Source organism: Lagenorhynchus albirostris, chromosome 19 (genome assembly GCF_949774975.1).
Source record: "Lagenorhynchus albirostris chromosome 19, mLagAlb1.1, whole genome shotgun sequence".
NCBI lineage: Eukaryota > Metazoa > Chordata > Mammalia > Artiodactyla > Delphinidae > Lagenorhynchus > Lagenorhynchus albirostris.
Window position 1 is genome coordinate 59939439 of NC_083113.1, and position 18745 is coordinate 59958183.

Sequence of the window (18745 nt, forward strand, 5' to 3'; positions counted from 1 at the left end):
GAGCACGGGCTCTAGGCGCACGGTCTTCAGTAGTTGTGGATCACAGGCTCTAGAGCGCAGGCTCAGTAGTTGTGGCGCACGGGCTTAGTTGCTCTGCGGCATGTGGGATCCTCCTGGACCCCAGCTCCAACCCGTGTCCCCTGCATTGGCAGGTGGATTCTTAACCACTGCACCACCAGGGAGGCCCCCTCCTATCAGTTTTTTGTTTCATGAATTTTGAAAATCTGTTGCTTGGTGAACACACACTTATAATTACTATGCCTTCTTGGTGAATTGACTTTTATCATCATGTACTGCTGCTGCTAACATTCTGCTGTTAAGTTTATTTAGTTTGGTACTAATATAGCCACTTCCATTTCTTTCGATCGATGTTTGTATGGTATATATTGTTCCATCCCTTTGCTTCTAACCTACCACGTAACTGTATTTGAAATGAGTTTCTTATAGACAGCACACAGTTGCATGATGTATGTTTTTTAATCTAATCTGAAGTTTGTCTTCTAATTGGCCAGTTTAGACCATGTGCATTTAATGTGACTATTGATATGTTTGAATTTAAGCCTCTCATTTGTTATTTGCTTACTGTTCTGTCCCTTGGTTTCTCATTGCTTGACTTCCTCTAACTGCCCTCTTTGGGGTCAATTTTTTAGTACTCCCTTTTAATTTATCTGTTGAGTTTTTGAACACATGTCTTCTAGTTTTTTAGTAGTTGTTCTAGGGACTACAAAATACATACTTCACTTTTTGAAATCTACTTAGACTCAACATTTTGACACTTCCAGAAGAACACAGAACTCCTACTACATGTACTGTCAAAGAAAAATTAATCATCACTCATGTTAAAGATGATGAGGTTGGCTTCCCCGGTGGCGCAGTGGTTGAGAGTCCGCCTGCCGATGCAGGGGACACGGGTTCGTGCCCCGGTCAGGGAGGATCCCGCATGCCGCGGAGCGGCTGGGCCCGTGAGCCATGGCCGCTGAGCCTGCGCGTCTGGAGCCTGTGCTCCGCAACGGGAGGGGCCACAGTGGTGAGAGGCCTGCGTACCGCAAAAAAAAAAAAGATGATGAGGCCGACTCAGGACCGTCACGATGGGTGTAGGAGCCACTGCAGTGGGATTTGCAGGAGGGGAGAGAGATTGAGCTCAACTTCAGATACAGCGTCGGCAAGCGTGGGTTCACAGCCAAGGAGCAGGTGGAGTCATTGGATGGAAATTTGCAAAGAGGAAACATCAAGGGTCAGGGGGATTCTGGCTAAACCGACCTAACAGGATCTCTGAAAGCCTGGTGGTCAGACATCAACTGCGAGATGGTGGGGGATGAGGAACCTGGTCAGATATGAGGGTGAGCAGATATCAGGGTGGAGGGGGCCTCTAAGTCAGTGTACTGACTTAGCCAAGTTCTTGCTAAAACTGGATTTTTTTTAAAAGGTGTTTTTTTCCTTTTGCTTGTCTTTATGGAAATGAGGTTAGTTTTTTTTTTTTAACATCTTTATTGGGGTATAATTGTTTTACAATGGTGTGTTAGTTTCAGCTTTATAACAAAGTGAATCAGTTATACATATACATATGTTCCAATCTTTGTCACCACTCTGTGGGTCACTTTGCCCTCTCCCTTTTAGGTTGTTGTTGTCATACGTAACGTCTATGTATACGGTAAGCTCCATTAAACAATGTTACAATTTTTGCTTTCAATGGTCAAAATATTTTTAAAGTACTCATGAGGAAAAGAATAGTCAGTTTTATTCAACCAGATATTTACCAGTTCTGTTGCTTTTCCTTTACTTCTGATCTTCCAGGTTCATTCGGGTGTCATTTCTGTTCTGACTGAAAACTCTGTAGTCATTTGTTTTAGGTCAGATCTGCTGACGACAAATTCTCTTCTTTCTTCATCTAAGAATGTCCTCACTTTATCTTCATTCCTGAAGGTTATTTTCACTGGATTTGGAATTCTGGGTTGACAGTTATTTCAACACTTAAAAAATATGTTATTCCACTTTTTTCTGGCCTCCATTGTTTCTGCTGAGAAGTCAGTAGTCGTTGGAATGCCTCTAAGTTATGCTCTGCTGTCAAGATTTTTGTCTTTCTTTTTAGTTTTCAGTGATTGGATTATGATGTGTCTGGGCTTGTCCTGCTTGGGGTTCATGGGGCTTCTTGAATCTGCACATTAATGTATTTCACCAAACTTGAAGAGTTTTAAGCCAAAGTTTATCAACTATCTTTCTGCCCCTAGCTTCTCTTCTGGGAATCCAATAGTGTGACTGTTAGCCCTTGTGGTGTTGGTGTAGGCTTCTGAGACTCTGTTCAATTTTTCCAATAGTTTTTTCTCTGTTGTTCAGATTGGGTAACTTCTATTGTTCTGTCTTCAAATTCTCAGATTCTTTGCTTTGTAATCTCCATTTTGCTCTTGAGCCCATCCAGCAAATTTTTCTTATTTCTGTTGTTGTGTTTTTCAGTTCTAACATTTCCATTTGGTTCTGCTCTGTGTCTTTTATTTCTCTGCTGAGACTTTATATTCCCGCTTATTTGCAGTGTTTTCTCCCTTACTTGTTGGAGCATATTGATGACATGCGCTTTCACGTCTTTCTCAGGCACTCCCAGCATCTGTGCCGTCTGGTGTTGTCCTGCACTGATGGCCTTTTTCCATAAGGGTGGACACTTGCTTGGCTTTCCATGTGCTGAGCAATTTCGTGTTGTGTCCTAGACATTTTGGACATCGTGTAATGAGACTCTGGACCTTGTTCAGTTCCAGTGGAGGGTGTTGGTATTCTTGTTTTACTATTATCTAGTTGACTTAAGCCTGCCAGTTCCAACCTGCCATCTCTGGGGCTGGTTTCCACGTCAGATTATTTTCACAGCCTTTGCCTTGCCGTGTATACCTGCCTGGCAGGTGTGCCACCCCATGGCCAGGCTGACCTTGGCAGTGGAGGAGATAAAGGATGGCAGTGGAAAAAATGGTGAAATACAAATAAAGCCTGCAGTTTAGTTGAACAAACAAACACCTCCTCTGAGCAGGCTGATGGCAGGAGCTCGGCTGGGCCCAGAACATGCAGCCCGGTCCCCTCGGTGACATCACTCCTGTGTGAGAACCAGGGTGATGAGTCGACAGCAAGGCTTGGGAACAGAGCTGCTGTGGGGCAGACTATCCTCACCCTCTGCCTGCAGGGTTGGCCCCGGGGGCGTCCAGCTTGCTGTCCAGGCCTCAGACAAACAACTCAGACGATTTTACAGCACGTTTCAAAGGGGCTCTGATTTTTTTTAAAAGAGGGGGATATTCTTTCCCCAGGAAAGTCCATCCCAGGTGGGAGCTGATGAGCTGAACAGGCCTGTACGGCACTTGATCTCATGGGTCACAGTTAACTGTCAGCCAACTCTGTGAGCACGGAGCCAGCGACGGTGCACCCGAGGGGCTCGCTGGGCCCCGCAGCGTGTGGTGCCGCCTCGCTGTATCCTTTCCTGGCATCACAGACATCGACTCCGTGTCCTCTAACATGCAGCCCCCTTCCCGCCCTCGCTGTGCTCCCAGCAGGGGAAACGCTGAGATCCCTGCTTCTTGACCACCTCGCTGTCCTAGGCGCCCGGCTCTCCCTCCTTAACGGGCTGCCCTGTGGGCTCCCTTCCTACCCCGAAGCTGCCGACCCCGAGCTTCTCCAGCAGCCATGGCAGGTGTGGGCAGCTTGCCCTCTCCTCCCGTGTCCGCAGTCGGTCCAAGAGTCACCCTGAAGACAGAGTTTCACGGGAGCGTTGCCTTTGGAGGTGGACAGTCAGGCAAATGGGGCCCAGCAGCGAGCTCTGGGGAAGCGAGGTGGACAGCCCCCCGGGCGGGGCAGGCGCGGAGGTGGCGGCCGTCGTGACCGAGGTGGGCACGGAAAGCTGCGTTTGCCGTCTTTCCCACCCAAGTGTCTAATTTCAGGAGAGCGTGTGGGCCTTGGGAGGGGCGGGGGCAGGTGGAGACGTGCCCTGGAGGGGCGAGCTCTGACGCCCACCTCTCTCTCCTGTTGCAGGTGACCCCAGGGTTTGAAGAGAAGGAGGGGGAGCTCCTGGTCAGGGGGCCCTCTGTGTTCCGGGAATACTGGGACAAGCCGGAGGAAACAAAAACCGCCTTCACCTCGGACGGCTGGTTCAAAACAGGTAGGAAGGAGGGTCCAGAGGGGACGGGAGGGTCACCCGGGTACCACCGCACCGGGACGTCCCCACAATCCTCCCTGGCGGGCAGAGATGGGGTGGGGTACACTTTGTGCTCCCGTCTTAAAGGCTGCACCTCCCACACTGCACCCCAGCCCCCCTGAGGCCTCTAGAAGGAAGGTCCTGAGGCCATGACCCGCAGGGGGGCTAGCAGCCCCCAGCCCTGTGGCCAGGCTCCCGTCCTGTCCCTTGGCCCAGCAGCCCTGCACGAGGTGGTCCCTCTGCCCCTCGTGGGTCAAGACTCTCCTTCCCGAGTGACCACTGCACTCCGCCTCCGAGACCCTCCTGGGCGCCCCGCCCTCCCCGCCGCCGCCACCCCCTGCTTTGTAACCCCGCCCCCGTTTTCATAGAAGGAGGTTGGTTTGCACTTTGGTTTGGGTCCCTCGTTACGTTACTCCCTGCCCTGCACTCTCTCGCCTGCTAGAGCAGCCCGTGGAGCCAGAGCCCAGGGTCTGTGCGTGGGCAGGCAGGCACCCACCCCCCAACCTCGGAGCCCTCTCACCGCACGCGCACCCGGGGCCCGCCCTGAGGAGCCCCACCCCTTCCGTCCACCCCGCCCCCCTCCTTGGTCCCAGCGGTCCCATCCATGTGGACGATTCGGCAGGTACTGGGTGTACTCACGGTTGCAGCTGCATTGATTCACTGCGTTTGTGTTCGCACGACACACCGGAACAGCAGCTCGTGACAGCCAGAAGGTGGGGTTCTGGGCTTTCTCTTTTTCTTATTGCCTGTCTGTATTTCTAAAAGTTTTGTACTGAAAATGCATTATTTCATAATAATAATCTTAAAGCAGTATTTTCCAAAAAGGAATGCCTATTCCCCCGTCCGTCATGTGCTGGCCTCATAATTAGAAACGCACCTCTTGCCAGGTCTTCTGTGGACCACAGAGCTGAAGAGAAACGCTGTGTGAGGGGGGCGGCCGTGACGGGGTGCCGGGCGCACCTGGGGGTGGGCAAGGAGGCGCGCAGTGGGTGTGTCCTTGGCCTGGTAACGCCTTGGGGAACTGCGGCCGGCCGATAGCACACACGTGTCTTCTCCACGGGCTCAGGCCGCACGGGTTAGGAAGGGCAGAAATCACCTCCAATCTGCCGCCGTCGTGGGCCTGAGGTCACCAGGTGACAGAGCCGGCGGCCACGTGCAGACCCCCCGAGGTCTCGGGGTGCTGGGGCTCCGCTGGGTGGGGCTTGAGGGGGAAGGGGCACATGAGGGGTTCTCCTGGGGGACCTCGGGGCTCCATTTCGGGCCCCCCAGAGCAGAGGCCTGTGCCAGGAGTCCTGGCCAGCGCCAGCAGAGGGCTCTGTGGTTGGGGCCCAGGAGCCCGGGCCACCTGTCCGTGCGGCACATTCACACACGCCCTGGCTTCCCTTTGTAAACTTCGCGTTCATACGGGCCAGCCTGGTGGCAGCCAACCACTATCATTGTCCTTTAAATGCAGTGTTTAAGCAATACTACTTTTGAGCTAATCTTGCTTTTTTGTGGGTCCCTCCTGTAGCCCTCCGAGTGTCCTGACTTGGAAATCTGACTTCCTGGTGGCCATCCTGTTTCATTTTTAAATGCAGCTAAAGAGCTGCAACTTTTTTTTTTGAAGCACAGGAACCAAAGCCCTGTGGATTCTGCAGATAGCAGGGCTCGCTGAACACTGGGCCGGCAGCGCTGCGAAGTGCAGGGCAGTCAGCGGTAAAACATTTTAGTCCCTGGTCGTGATGAATATTTCAGTTGAAAGGAATAGCATGCATTAATTATCGTAAAGAGATGTCTTTAGGAGAAAATGATTTTGAAATTCAGTTTAATTTCATTGTAATGCGCAGCAAACAGGAAGGGAGTCTGTGTGTTTAATTGGCTCTCGGGGGTGAGGCCTGGAAGCCGCGTGCCTTTGTCACAGGCCATTAGCGATACAGGCTGCATAATGAGCGCGGCAATCAGCTCACAGCTGCTGCTCCTCCGGGGGAGAGCGTGATATTAAATAGAAATCAGGATGAATTAAACTTAACCCTTTCCCTGGCCAGCCCTTCCTGCCACACAGATTGTGGCCCGGGCTGGAGAGGGGCCGCACCCGGCCGGCTTCTCCTCAGAGGCCTCCTCCGTGTCTGGACGAGAGGAAAGAGGCCTCCCTCGGCCGTGCCAGCCATGGCCACCCTCCCTGCCCTGCGTGAAGCCTGGTTTCCATCGCCAGGGAGCTCCTTGCCAGCCCCAGGGGTCCTGGCTGCAGCTCAGGCCAGAAACCAAAGCTGTCTATCCAGAAGCACCTCCGATGGCGACCCTGATCGTGTTCCACCTGCGCACGCCAGGCTGGGGAGAACCTTCCACACGCACACGGGCCCAGTGCCGGCCGGGGCAGGGAGACGGCAGTGCCGGGAGCCCCCCTCTGCTCAGGGCTTTACCTTGACCCTGCGGACGGAGCTGAGGACACAGGGATGCAGGGACTGGGCTGAGCTGGGCTACAGCTCCTACCCTCTGGACATGGTAGAAAGACTGTGACTGAACACGAGGAAACAGAAATGGTAGCTCTGCCTTATTCTAAAGAAGATTTCCTTGCACCGTTTACTGTTAGGAAGTGACGTAGTAAACTGCACACACCTAACGACGAGTCAACACAGTCGTAGAAGAAATTTAGGTAACTGGGGAAAAGGTCTGTAAGGAAACCCTGCAGAACGTTAACGGGGCTATCTTGGTGCTGAGTTTACTCCCTTTTTTTCCTTCTCTAATGAGCACATGATGTTATCAGGGGAAAACATAAAAGGCTATTTATATAGCAGGAAACAAGAGAGCCCTGGGTGCACACGTGGCCGAGGTCTGCAGCCTCGGTGGAACGTGGAGTCCACCGAGAAGTCGGTGAGGGCCAACTGGGGCCGAGGGAGTGGGTCCCTTGAGCCCAGTAGCCCCAGTAGGAAAAACGAGCCACGGCCACGGGCAGAACGAGAGGAAGTGCAATTGGACATAAAAATACGGAAAACGTTTTACTTCCTGGTGGTGAAAGAGCAAGTATGGAAACAGTCTCCTTTCACCAAACTGGCAGAGATTCTCCCGAAGTTGACACTTGGTGCTGTGAGGCAGGTGCTTGGCACCCGCGGGCGGGTTGTGTGTCAGGAGGGCTCCTGGGAATCCGTTCAAAGGAAACCGGGTGCGGGGCGACGCGTACGATGTTTATAAAGTGGGGAATTGGAGTCCGTTGTTCTGCGCTGGGCGTGTGGGTGCCTCGTGGCGCACCCAGACCGGGAGGATCGTGAGCCTCTTGCAGCCACGACTCGAGTGGTCCTGGCCTGAGGGTGCCCCTGCTGGCGTGCGCCACACGCGTGTGTGTGTGTGTGTGTGTGTGTGGCCGTCATGCGGGTTTGCACCGCCAGGCACAGACGCTAGCTGCTGTCTCTGTGATTGTCGTCTGTCCCTTTGTTTTCTCTCTGCCAGTGTTTCCTCAGTAAGCTTCGTTCCTTACAAACACGGACGAGAAGTATAAAATCTTCCCAGTTGTCATGTGACGAAGGCCCCAGGGTGGACCCAGGCGTGAGCTCCGTCCTCTTGCCCAGCCGCTCACTCGGAGCCACGCTGAGCTCTGATGTGGTTCTCCAGAAAGCAGTGCTTTTATTTTGACCAACAATAGTTAGGAATCAGGCAGCGTGTTGAAAGGAGGGCGCCCAGGGCTTCGTGTTAGGGGTGTGACAGCACGTGTAGCTGGAGGTGGTCGACCCCTTCACGTCTGCTGACCGCGTACGACCAGAGCCCTGGGCAGGGCCCCCAGGCCCCCCAGGTCCCCCAGACCGTGTGGTGTGGTCAGGCTGCCGATCCCGCCGCCCCGCGGGGCTTGGGCTCTGTGTGGAGGCGCCCTGTGAACAGGAGGCTGGGGCTGTGTCGCGGGCCTGTCTGCTGCTCGTCCCTTTGTTCCCCAGCGGTCGTCAAGAGCTTTTCCTCCATGTTCTTCTGAAATGCCCGGCTTTGTTGGAGTTAAGTCTCCGAGCCACCTGGAGTGGCTTCTGTGCGGATGGCGTGTCTCCATCCTGCGCACTCCTGCTGGGCCTCTGCGCTGCCCTTTGTTTTTTGTTGTTTGTTTTTCTGGGTTTGGTTTGTTTGTTTGTTTGTTTGTTTGGCTGCACCAGGTCTTAGTTGTGGTGTGCAGGATCTTCAGTTGCGGCATGTGGGATCTAGTTCCCCAACCAGGGATCGAACCTGGGCCCCCTGCATTGGGAGCACAGAGTCGTAACTACCGGACTGCCGGGAAAGTCCCTACGCTGCCTTTTGGCCGCTGTGTCTACCCTGGTCGGCCTCAGACCTCTGGGCAGAAGATCTTTGTTTTTATCAAGGTCCCACGTGCGCAGCTGGAAGACTCCAGCGGTCTGTTTGGTTTGGGAAGAAGGACGCGTGGCCCTCGTACCCCAGCAGTGCCCATCTTGGCCACCTGGAGGCTGCCAGACGCCTGTGGACACACCGTTCAGGGTTGAGCCACGTGGGAGCCGCAGTGTTTCCCGAGGCGGGAGGGCTCATCTGTTCTGGCCTCCAGTCCTCCTGGGAGACCCCCCCCCCCCGTGCTTGCCACCCACGCCAGTGCACAGCTCCCACAGGCCTCCTTTCTCCTTGTCGGCCACGTTCCCCAGGAGCCTCCTGAGGCTGGGCGGGTGGGAGGTGAGCTCTGGAGAGCTCGTGTCTGCCAGCGTCTTCGTCCTGGCTGGGCCGGGTACAGGAGTCTGGGCTAGAAATTGTCTTTACCGCTGTCAGGCCTCCACGTGTGCTGCCGGCTGCAGCTGCGTTATTCCTGGCGCGTCGTGACCTTTCCCCTCTTGAGGTCCTAGAGAATCTTCCCTTTGCGCTGGGAGCCCTGAAGTCAACAGGCCATGCACCCCGGGGGCTCTGGAGACCACGTCTCGTAATTCCGGGGGTTGATGGCTGATTTTCTCCCCTCTCATGCCCAGCAGGGGTCCGGGGGCTGAGAGCAAGAAGAGGGGGTGGGGAGGCCCAGCCACCGCTGCTCAGGGCCCATGGGCTCCTGTGTTGCCATCCACCCTCCTCCGTCCGCAGAGAAAGACTGGCGGCCGTGCGCTGGGGGCCGGTGCCGCTGTTCCTCGCTCGGCCCGTCCTCGCCACCTCCCGCAGGGCGCCTGCCACCCTGGCCGTAACCCGCCTCACACAGCCTCCCTCCAGCCCGCAGGGTCTGTCCGCTTGCTTTCCAGCCGCCAGTTCCCTCACCATCACGCCCTCTCCTGTCTCCTGTGCATGGCTTTGTGCCTTGAAAACGACAGTTGCTGTTGATTTTACTCCAAGAGGGAGAGAACCAAGCTGTGTGCTCAGGCGAGGCTCTGCTCTGGGAGGTTGTCGTGTCTTCGTCTTCCTTCTAGCGTCTTCCTTGGCCTCCTGCACAGCCACGTGTGAGGGGCACAGAGCCGCTGGGGCCTCCTCCCTCCGTCTCCGCGGGGCCCCTCCTGGGTCTTCTGTGTCTCGAATATCCCTCTGCCCCGCCCCTCACGAGGACGTGTGTGATCACACTGAGGCCACCGGGTAGTCCAGGGTGGTGTTGACATCTGTCGGCAACCCTGCCTGACGGTGGTCCCGGGAAGCAGCAGGGCTCTCCCGCGGGGCTTTTCCTCACTCAGCACACAGACCCCCAGGCCTCCCCCGGGACAGTGTCCGTGTGTCCTCAGCGCCATCCCTACCACTGCGGTGCCCGGCTTTTCTCAGAGAAGATCCTAATTCTCACTGCTCTTCATCAGGCTGGACGAGGGTCAGTGTAAGAGCTGGTGACAGGAGACAGTGCAAGGAAGCCGCTGGAACTGTGAGCTGGTGCGTGGGGAGGGGCACCTGGAGATGCCACAGAAGTGACGTCTGAGCAGAGGGACAGTGAAGGGGATCGGGCAGATGGAGAACCAGATGCCGCAGATGGGGTAGCGGGTGTGAGCACCCCTGGGGTGAAGGCCGTGGCTGGGGGCCCTGCCGTAGGGCATGTGGGTGCAGCCGTGGGGAGCTCTCACCCTGACTTAAGTTGGCGTCACACAGAGCAAAGAGGGTGCAGGCGACATGGCCAGAGGCCCCGAAGCCATGTCGGCCTTGGTATGGGCAATGGGGGCATCCCTGGCAGGACCAGGGCAGGGCAATGACCCCCACCCCCAACACTGCTGGGTCTCTGGCCGGCGGAGGCCTGGCTGGGCCATTGGGTGCATTTAAGGGGCTGGTGTCCAGTGGTTGGGAAGCCGTCGGGAGACCCAGTGGCTGTCCAGTGTGGAGGGGACATGGCTGGAGCCGGGGCCGCACAGTAGGAGTGGGAGAGGGGCCCCGGTGGGCCTCATGGGATGGGGGCAGACTGCGTCCTGTCCCTGCGGCCCGCTTTTTACTCCACGCCTGCATCCTTGCCCGCCAGCCGGCCACCTGCTCCATCCCTCTGTCCGGAGACCACAGTGCCTCTCGTTCCTTCTGCTTCCCATCAGGCAGGAGGCCCCACACCTGCAGGAGCCCGGCTCCTGCTGCATCACAGCCCACCGCAGCCAGCCAGGCAGTGCCATCCTCTTGTTTCCTAGGCTGGGGCGCCCCGCGTGGCAGGTCGCCAGGAGTGCGAGCTGACGGAGGGGCCTCCTGCGCTGGACGGTGTGATGTATCATGAAGTATTGATGAGTTATTCCAGCTACTCACCCGTGTGCAGCATGGGGTGTGTGAGAGCAGACGGTGAAGCATCAGCGCCGCTCTCAGAGTGCACGGTGGGGGCCCCACGTGCACAGGCTCACATGTCCGTGCACACATGTGTGTGCACGCTCACACTCAGCCCCACCCCCACGACCGCAATGCCCTGTCTGATGTGCGGCCCCGGCCCTCACTGAGCTCGCCGCCCCCCGCTCAGGTCTCTAGCGCCTCCTGAGGTGGGACCGCGTGGGTCCTTAGCTGGGCAGGGCTCCCGCCAGGACCACGTCCAGGAGAAGTGGGTGGGGAAGCCCCGGCGCTGAGCATGGCGGGTGGGGGGGCGGGGTCCCTCCCTCCTGCCAGACCCCCGTGTGACACTGCGTATGGCCCAGAGCCCTGTTGGGAAAGGGCCTGCTGTGGCCCTGCTGTGGCCAGGACACCAGGGAGGCCCTGAAGCTCTTCTTTCCTGCCTCCGTGGTCCTGGGCTGTTTCACGGGGGTCCCGCCCGTCCCTGTGGGACGCCGCCACCTGCCTCGGGGCAGGGCCACGGAGACGTCTGGCGTCGGCGTCACGCGAGGTCCCAGCCGTCCGCCTGCTGCTTGCTGCCTCGTCCCAGACGCGGGCCCACACGTGCCGGGGAGGGTGGCACTCATGCGTGTGCAGCGCCCACTGCGGCCGAGCCAGGTGCCTCCCACCGACCCGAGCCTCTCCCCAGGTGACACGGCCGTGTTCAAGGACGGCAACTACTGGATCCGCGGCCGCACGTCCGTGGACATCATCAAGAGTGGCGGCTACAAGGTCAGCGCCCTGGAGGTGGAGCGGCTCCTGCTGGCCCATCCCAGCATCACGGGTGAGCGGCCAGGTGCCCGGACCCTGACCTCTGGATGACACAGCTGCACTCGGCCACCCGGGCTGTCTCGGGACCAGTCCAGATGTGTCTTCCTGTGTGTGTGTTGTTGACAAAACGGGGACCAGGTACCCATGAGGGGGCACAGCACCAGGGCCTGCCTCCCATCCCCTCCCCACCCCTCCCCACAGTCGGCCTGCTCCCCCGCCCCCCGCCTGGGTCCAGGCTGGCCAGGTGCAGGCCGGGACCCGTGCTCAGGAGTGGTGGCGTCCTGGGCCGTCCTGGCCCCTCAGAGACTCCGTATCCCCTGTCTCTGGCCACTAGGCGGGCTTCCCTGGGGCGGCGGGTCCCAGGTGTTTCCCGCAGGTGCCCGCTGCCCTGCAGCCTGCGGTGCTCGTCCTCTTGTGCTTCTGAGGTCCCCCACCCTCTTCTTTCTCCACAGACGTGGCTGTGATCGGAGTTCCAGATGTGACGTGGGGCCAGCGGGTCACCGCAGTGGTGACCCTTCGAGAGGGACACTCGCTGTCCCACAGGGAGCTCAAAGAGTGGGCCAGGTGAGGGCTGGGCGGGTGGGCGGGGTCTCGGGCTGGGGGCTGAGGGCCAGGTGACGTGGTCCTGTAGGAGCTGCGCTCCCCGCACCACACACACACGCGCACACACACATACGCGCACACGCACACACATACATGCACACACACACTCATACGCGCGTGCAAAGGGCCCCAGGGAAGCTGTGTCGTGACGATGGGAGCAGATGCAGGACCCCGACCCCTGACTCAGGTGTAAGCTTCCGAGGCCGGGTCAGAGGTGGACGGGGTCCCATGGTGAGTGAGTGCGTCCCCTCCTGGGTGTAGGAGGAGCCTTGTCAAAGAAGGTCCGTTCCCAGGAGCTGAGCTCAGAGCCATCCCGACGGGACCCCAGGGCGTGGGCTGAGCAGGCTCGGGGCGCTGCTGGGCCCGAAGCACGTGCTGAGCACAGGGCATCACACGGGCCCCTGGGCGCCCGCTGCTGGCCCCAGGCCAGAGCTCAGAAAGGAGCTGTGAGTTACATCCCCAAGGCCTTTTAGATCCAAGAGGTCCCTCCTTCTGGTCCTCTCTCCCCACACCCCTACCCGACTTGCCTCCTCCTCTGCACTGAAGATATTTGTGGCTCAGCCACCGTGATTTCACAAACAGGAGGAATCCTTGTTTATCAGGGCAGCACAGCTGGGCGATTAGATTCCCCTGGATTTGCAAAATCACAGTGGGAACTTTGCAGTTTCACAAAGGCACGAAGAGGATTCTAGTCAGCTTTGCCGCTTTGGTTAAACAGTTGCTTTGTTAAAAGAAAGAACCTGCCATCCTGTGCTGAGAGCAGGTCTCCCGGCCTCAGACCTGCTCCTTCTCATGCCCGGGGCTCCCATGCCCGGGGCTCCCGTCGTCCCCTCACCGCAGGGGCCCGGCTGGGGCGGCGCTGCGCTGTGTGCTGAGGCTTTGGGTCCCTGGGGAGATGCTCCCAGCAGGGCGGGCCTGGGGCGGGTGGTCAGCCTGCAGCCTCCACGCGGCCGGTTCCCTGGGCTTTGTGTCCTCCCACGGGGCGGTCACTGGACAGTGACCCCGCGGCTGCCCACCCCCGGAGGGAGGGCAGGGACCTTCCTTTCAGAGCGCAGGGCCGGCTCCGCCCCCCTCATGGGGGGAGTGGGGGAGGGGCCTCACTCCGAGCTTTCCAGACGTTGGCTCAGCGAAGCTGCTCTTTCTTTCTGTGTCCTGTTCGTTGCCATTTGGGGGTCTTTTTTTAAAGGGTTTGTTTTTTTTTAATAATGTCTTCCCTTTTGCTGCCATTTTTTTCATTTCTGAAGATTCTTGAATCTTACGAGACCCCCAAGCAAAGGTCTGTCCTGCGTCCTCCTGCAGGCCCTGCGCTGTGCTCCTAGCGGAGCTGGGGGAGGCTGGCACCCCCGCCCCAGCTCAGGCTCCGCGACGCTTGGAGGGGCCGGCGTGGCCTCTGGGCTCGTTGGCAGCACCACGTTCCCGGTCTGGGACGTGGCCCGCCCACCAAACTGTCCAGTTGCAGTGGCCCACGTGGGGCTTACACCCCGGGGATAATTCAGAAATCCGGTGTCCAGATGGCGCAGGCGCTGCCGTCCGATCAGACCGTGGAGGGGAGATGCTGCTGGGCCCCCGGGCCACCTCCCTTCCCCACGGGGCTGAGCGGTGGGGCTGAGGCCGCCGCTGCCCACGGGGCTTTTCCCACAGGGAAGCTGGCTCTGTAACAAACCACTCAGCCCTGCTGTGCTCCTGCCCAGGGCCTCAGTTGGCCTGGGAGCTGCTCTGACAGTTTCCTATGAGACCAGTTGCTAAGCTGACGGCCCTCGTAGGAGAACAGGGTTTGTTCTCAGAATCCGCGGGTCTGCAGGCTTTAGGGTGCGTCCCTCTACGTCCTCAGCTTCTGCTTCTTCGCGGTGGCTGTGAGTTAGGCTTCCGGCTGTGTGTCCTGCCTTTGCTGTGACCCCACCCCGCCTGTGCGCTGTCGTCCTACCTTTTACTTTTATGTCGTTACAAGCCCCACTTTTTGTTCAAACGGTTATCTCTTAAGGAGGATTCACGAGTAAGGAAGATGACACGCATCCTGTCTGCCACTCTCCCCCCATGGCGGCCCCTCCCACCACAGACCCTCAAGTGTGGGGAGTGGGTCAGCTGCTGGGGACCCCAAGCTCCTGTGTCTGAAGCCTTTAACTTCATCTTCATCCTTGAAGGAGACCTTCTCCGGGTTTGGGCTTCTAGACAGACGGGGTTTCCTTTTCCTTCGTGCTCCACTCCCGCCTCACCTACTCTTCACGCAGGGCCTGCATCCTTGCGGCTGCCCCTTGACCCGCTCCACGCTGGTGGGCGGAGAGGAGGTGGGTGCCGCCTGGGAGGCGGTGCTGTGCCGCGGGGGGCGGGGAGCGGGTGTCCCTGGGGGAACCTCCGTGACCTTTGGCCCGGGGCAGGTGATTTGCGCCAGAGCTGCCCCGAGGTAACAGCGTTTCTCTCCATCTGTGGGCAGGTGGATGTAGGCACCAGCTACTGAGGCCAAGGGATGGGGTTTCTCTGCCCGCCCTCGCCGGCCCCTTGCTGCACACGTCCCGAGTGGCCAAGGCTGTCCCTACTCCTGCGGGCTCCGAGCAGACTTCGCGGTGCTGCTGTCCAGAGCCCCACTGCCCGATGCCCCGCTGCCTGCGTCACTGGCAGCAGCCACAGAGCGTGGAGCCCTTGTGCGCCAGGAGGCCACGATGGGTGGCCCCTCTCCCCACCACCCCAGGCAGCATCCTGTGCACCTGCTGGTTCCGTATTGAAGGGCCCCACGTGCGGCCCTCGAGCAAGGAGCAGGCAGCTCTGCTCAGGAGAAGCCTGGGCGTGGTGTGCAGAGCTGCCTGGGGCTGGGCCCGCCACGTGGCCGTTCACAGGAGGGAGCATTGTCTAACGGTGCTCCTCTTGGGGTGCGGCTGCAGGCCAGCTGCTGGACCCAGATGGCTCTGGGGTGGGAGGGTGGTTCCAGCCGGCGTGTGTGGTCATAGCGCCCAGGGGTCTGCGAGGTGCCCACCCACCTCCCCCAGCTGTCCGCCCAGGGCTGCAGTGAATGGACCGCGAGGTAGGACCAGTTCTTTCCAGCTCAGGGGCTCCGGGGCGGGGTCTCGGGAGGCCTGGCCCTGGGTGAGGCTCACCCTCTCCCCCAGTGGGCAGAGGGGCGTCTCCATGCCCAGGACCAGGCCCCGACCTGCTGCGGAGGCGCCACCCGCGCCCGTGGCTCCTGCCCTCAGGCCTGGCCTGTCTCTGCAGTGGTGTCCTGGCCCCGTACGCGGTGCCCTCGGAACTCCTGCTGGTGGAGGAGATCCCGCGGAACCAGATGGGGAAGGTCAACAAGCAAGACCTTGTCCGGCAGCTCTTCCCGCGCGACTGGGCTGCCCCCGAGACTGGGCGCCAGTGAGCCGGCTTCCCGCCTGGCCACGCCTGACCGGAAGGAAACCGCCTCGTGCCCTCTGTCCCGGCCTCGTGGCCACGGCACACCGCACAGCTCCATGTGCTCTGCAGTCCCCGCCTCCCAGGTCCCCGCGGGTCTGGAGGTGTCACCGGGGAAGCAGGTCTCCCTGGAGACTCAATAAAGGCTCCACAGAGAAGCAGACACCTGTCCTGCGCTCCTTCCCAGGGCCTGCGTGGTCCCCGCCCACGGCACAGGGAGGGCCCGGTCTGCACGCGTGTGCACGGTGCACAGGGCGGGGGTCTCTCTGGTGGACACGGACGATGGTCCTGGGCGTCCAGGGGAGGGCGTTTCCCACCACACGAGCACCTTGCTGGGGTGTCCGGCACCTGTAGCCCTGGCAGAGGCTCTCTAGGCCTTCAGGGCCAGGGACGCAGCTCATGCGACCAGAGGACCCTCGGCCCCCAGAGGGGGCCTCCTGGACCAGGGGTCGGCACACTCTGGGACGGGCCAGGGGGCCAGTATTGGGCTCTGGGGCCAGTGTTCTTGTCGAGGCCGCAGCCCGGGCCCCACAGACCCCCCTCCCCTCCCCTGTACTGCTCCCTCCACGACACCCCCTGCCCCCGTTGGTCTTTGGATGTCTCCCTCTCCTTCCCAGACCCCCCCACACCTGCCCCTGCTGCCCGGCCCCCAGGCTCCCTGCCCTCCCCAGCCAAGGGCAGAGGCGCCCTTGGAGGCCCAGGTGTCGTGGGGAGGATGGGCGGAAGCCAGGACAGAGCCGAGGACCTGGTGGGCAGCACGTGGGGGCCAGGGCTGCTCCCCCACCCTGTGCGCACGGCCTGTGACTCCGCGAGGCCGGCCCTGGGCACGGCGTTTGCTCGGAGGAACGTCCACCCCAGCGCCCTCCTGCCCGAGCCCTGGACACGCACTGGTCACCCGCCTGTGCAGCAGGCCAGACTTCCGGGCTTGGCGCTGGCCCGCAGCCCAGTACTCTCAGCAGCACCGGACACTGCGGCTCCTGCTGTCCTCGTGTCCTGGGGCCTGGGGACCACGAGCTCCTGGGGAGAATCAGCTCCCACGTCCCCAGATCTTCACCTCATCCCACTGGTTTGACTCTGTCTGTCTTGATACTGAAAATGTGATTCCTGAAAACGTTCACGCCATCATCTGCCTTCTGCTATCGTCTGTACAAAATACTTTCCGAAGAATAATGGTCATCTTTGACCGAGAACAAGACCGGCCTGGGACGCTGACAGGCTCTTAGACCACGTCCCTCAGGATGCAGAACGTGGCCTGGCCCCTGCCCAACCTGCCTCCTCGGCGCCCTCGGGCCAGGTTCATCCTCTGCCGCTCCTCACGTGGGTCCAGCCCCGCCTGGCGGGGGCCCTGGCCTGGCCCTGGAGACAGACAGAGACCCACTTGCTAAGCCAGCATGGCTGAAGGTCCCGAGGCTTTGGGAAAGTTCCCGGGGCTGGAAATGCCTCAGCCTGGCGGCTCCGTGTTGCCCTGCGCTCGACTCCCAAACCAAAGCCAGGGGCGGGCACCCTGGGCTCTGTCAAACCCGTAGTGCTTGGATCTCGCTTGGCTGGCCTCCTGGGCACAGCGGGAATGGACATGTTGAGAGGCAGTGGGAAGATAAGGGCGCCTGGCAGGGGCTGCTCCTCGGACGCCGCTCCCTCGGGGGCAGGGGGAAGGCCCGCGGTGGAGGGTCCGCACCTGCCACGTCCCTCCCTCCGGACATAAACCTGCCGGGTGTTCAAGGCTCTGCTGCCGTCTGCCTGCATTTATTCCCCAGAGCTCAGCATCCGCGTGAGATGCGCAGAGGGCCCGCTGAGGAGACCCCGGGGGTCGGGCGGGCTTGAAACGGCCGCAGAAATGTCAGGGCTGACACCGCGACACCTCAGGGCCCACGCGCCCCCTGCGCCACCCCCCGCCGCGCCCCCCTGTTCTGTGACGTGAGGCTGCTGCCCCCTCAGGGCTCCGCCCGAGGACGGAGGCCTGAGCTCCCCGTGGGAGCCAAGGTGGGCAGCTGCCCGCTGGACCCTGTGCTGTGAGGGGGCGGAGCCCAGGGAGGGCGTGGCGAGGAGGAAGGGGGAGCCCAGGCCCCACGAGCGACGACAGCCCATTTCGGGGAGGCCCGGACCAGTGTCCCCCGACAGAGAGCCCACCCCAGGGCTGGTCGGGAGCGTGGACGCCACAACAGCAGGGCTGTCCCAAGGGAGCCGGGCCTGCCTCTGCCAGTGCCTGAGGTCCCCCAGACGCCCTCGGATGCTGGGACCACCCGTGAGGCCCCCAGAGTTGTCCACGTCCTGGCCCCCTACGCAGGCCCAGTGTCACCCCCGTGGAGAGGGGCGGGAGCGCAATAACGCGCAGCCCTTAGCACGCGGCCACTGCTGCGCGCCTAGTTACTAGGCAACGGTTACCACGAGACCGCTAACGCGGGCTGTTCAGAGCGGTGGTTAGCGGTCCCGCTAGGCCGGCGGTCGGCGGGGCGGTGGGCCTCCGGTGCAGAGCGAGGTAAGAGGCGGATGGCGGCCTTCTCTCCGGGGCTCTCCAGACCCTCCGGCCTCGGGCTGGCGGCTGGCGGGTGAGCTGCGGGCCTGGGCACAGGCTGGGGGTATGCCCTGCAGGGCTCCGGAGCCCTCGCCAAGGCCGCCCGCTGGCGGGGCGGAGGCCTTGAGGCGGCCGTGAGCCTCTCCGCCATCCCCGCCTCTGCGACCTCATGGCAGCGGCAGTCTGCATGGGTCTCAGCCCGTGGGACCTGGCACCCTCCCCCCCCCCACCCCCGTGTGGGCGGCCCGAGGAGCCTGAGGGCCGGCTGGGTCCTGGGCGCCTGGCTCCCTCAGTGATGACGGCTGGGCAGGGTCTGGGGACCCGGCGCGAGGGTGCCGCCAGCTGAGATCTGCCTCTTCAGCCTGGGCACTGGCGGGAGGACCCAGGCTGGGTGCTGGACAGACGCTCCAGGGCAGGTAACCACACCCCGGCAGGGACCCCCGTCTCTTAGCCCGGACCTGGACCTCGGTGGGCGAAAGTTGAGCCTTGGGACCTTCGCTTTTTCTTGTCAGAACAGGGAGTACCGTTTGTTTGGTGGAGACTTACAGGATCATCGTGACCTGACTGTGACCTAACCTCAAGAACAAAGGATCTGCAAATCAAAACTACAATGAGATATCATCTCACACCGGTCA

At 60.3% G+C, this 18745-nt stretch overlaps 1 protein-coding gene across 6 annotated transcripts in view; it reads left to right on the forward strand.

The window, feature by feature from the left end:
- Nucleotides 1-18745, forward strand: part of ACSF3 (acyl-CoA synthetase family member 3) — a 64879-nt gene that overhangs the window by 42870 nt on the left and 3264 nt on the right. For 3 of the 6 annotated variants that reach the window (XM_060129978.1, XM_060129979.1, XM_060129974.1), the window contains 4 exons: nt 4000-4126; nt 11490-11624; nt 12064-12175; nt 15419-15761. In XM_060129978.1, coding sequence (XP_059985961.1) covers nt 4000-4126; nt 11490-11624; nt 12064-12175; nt 15419-15566 — 522 coding nt within the window. In that variant the 3' untranslated portion in view covers nt 15567-15761. Of the gene's footprint in view, nt 1-3999; nt 4127-11489; nt 11625-12063; nt 12176-14645; nt 15762-18745 lie in introns of those variants that run through there. The other 3 variants (XM_060129976.1, XM_060129975.1, XM_060129980.1) reach the window with 3 other exon arrangements.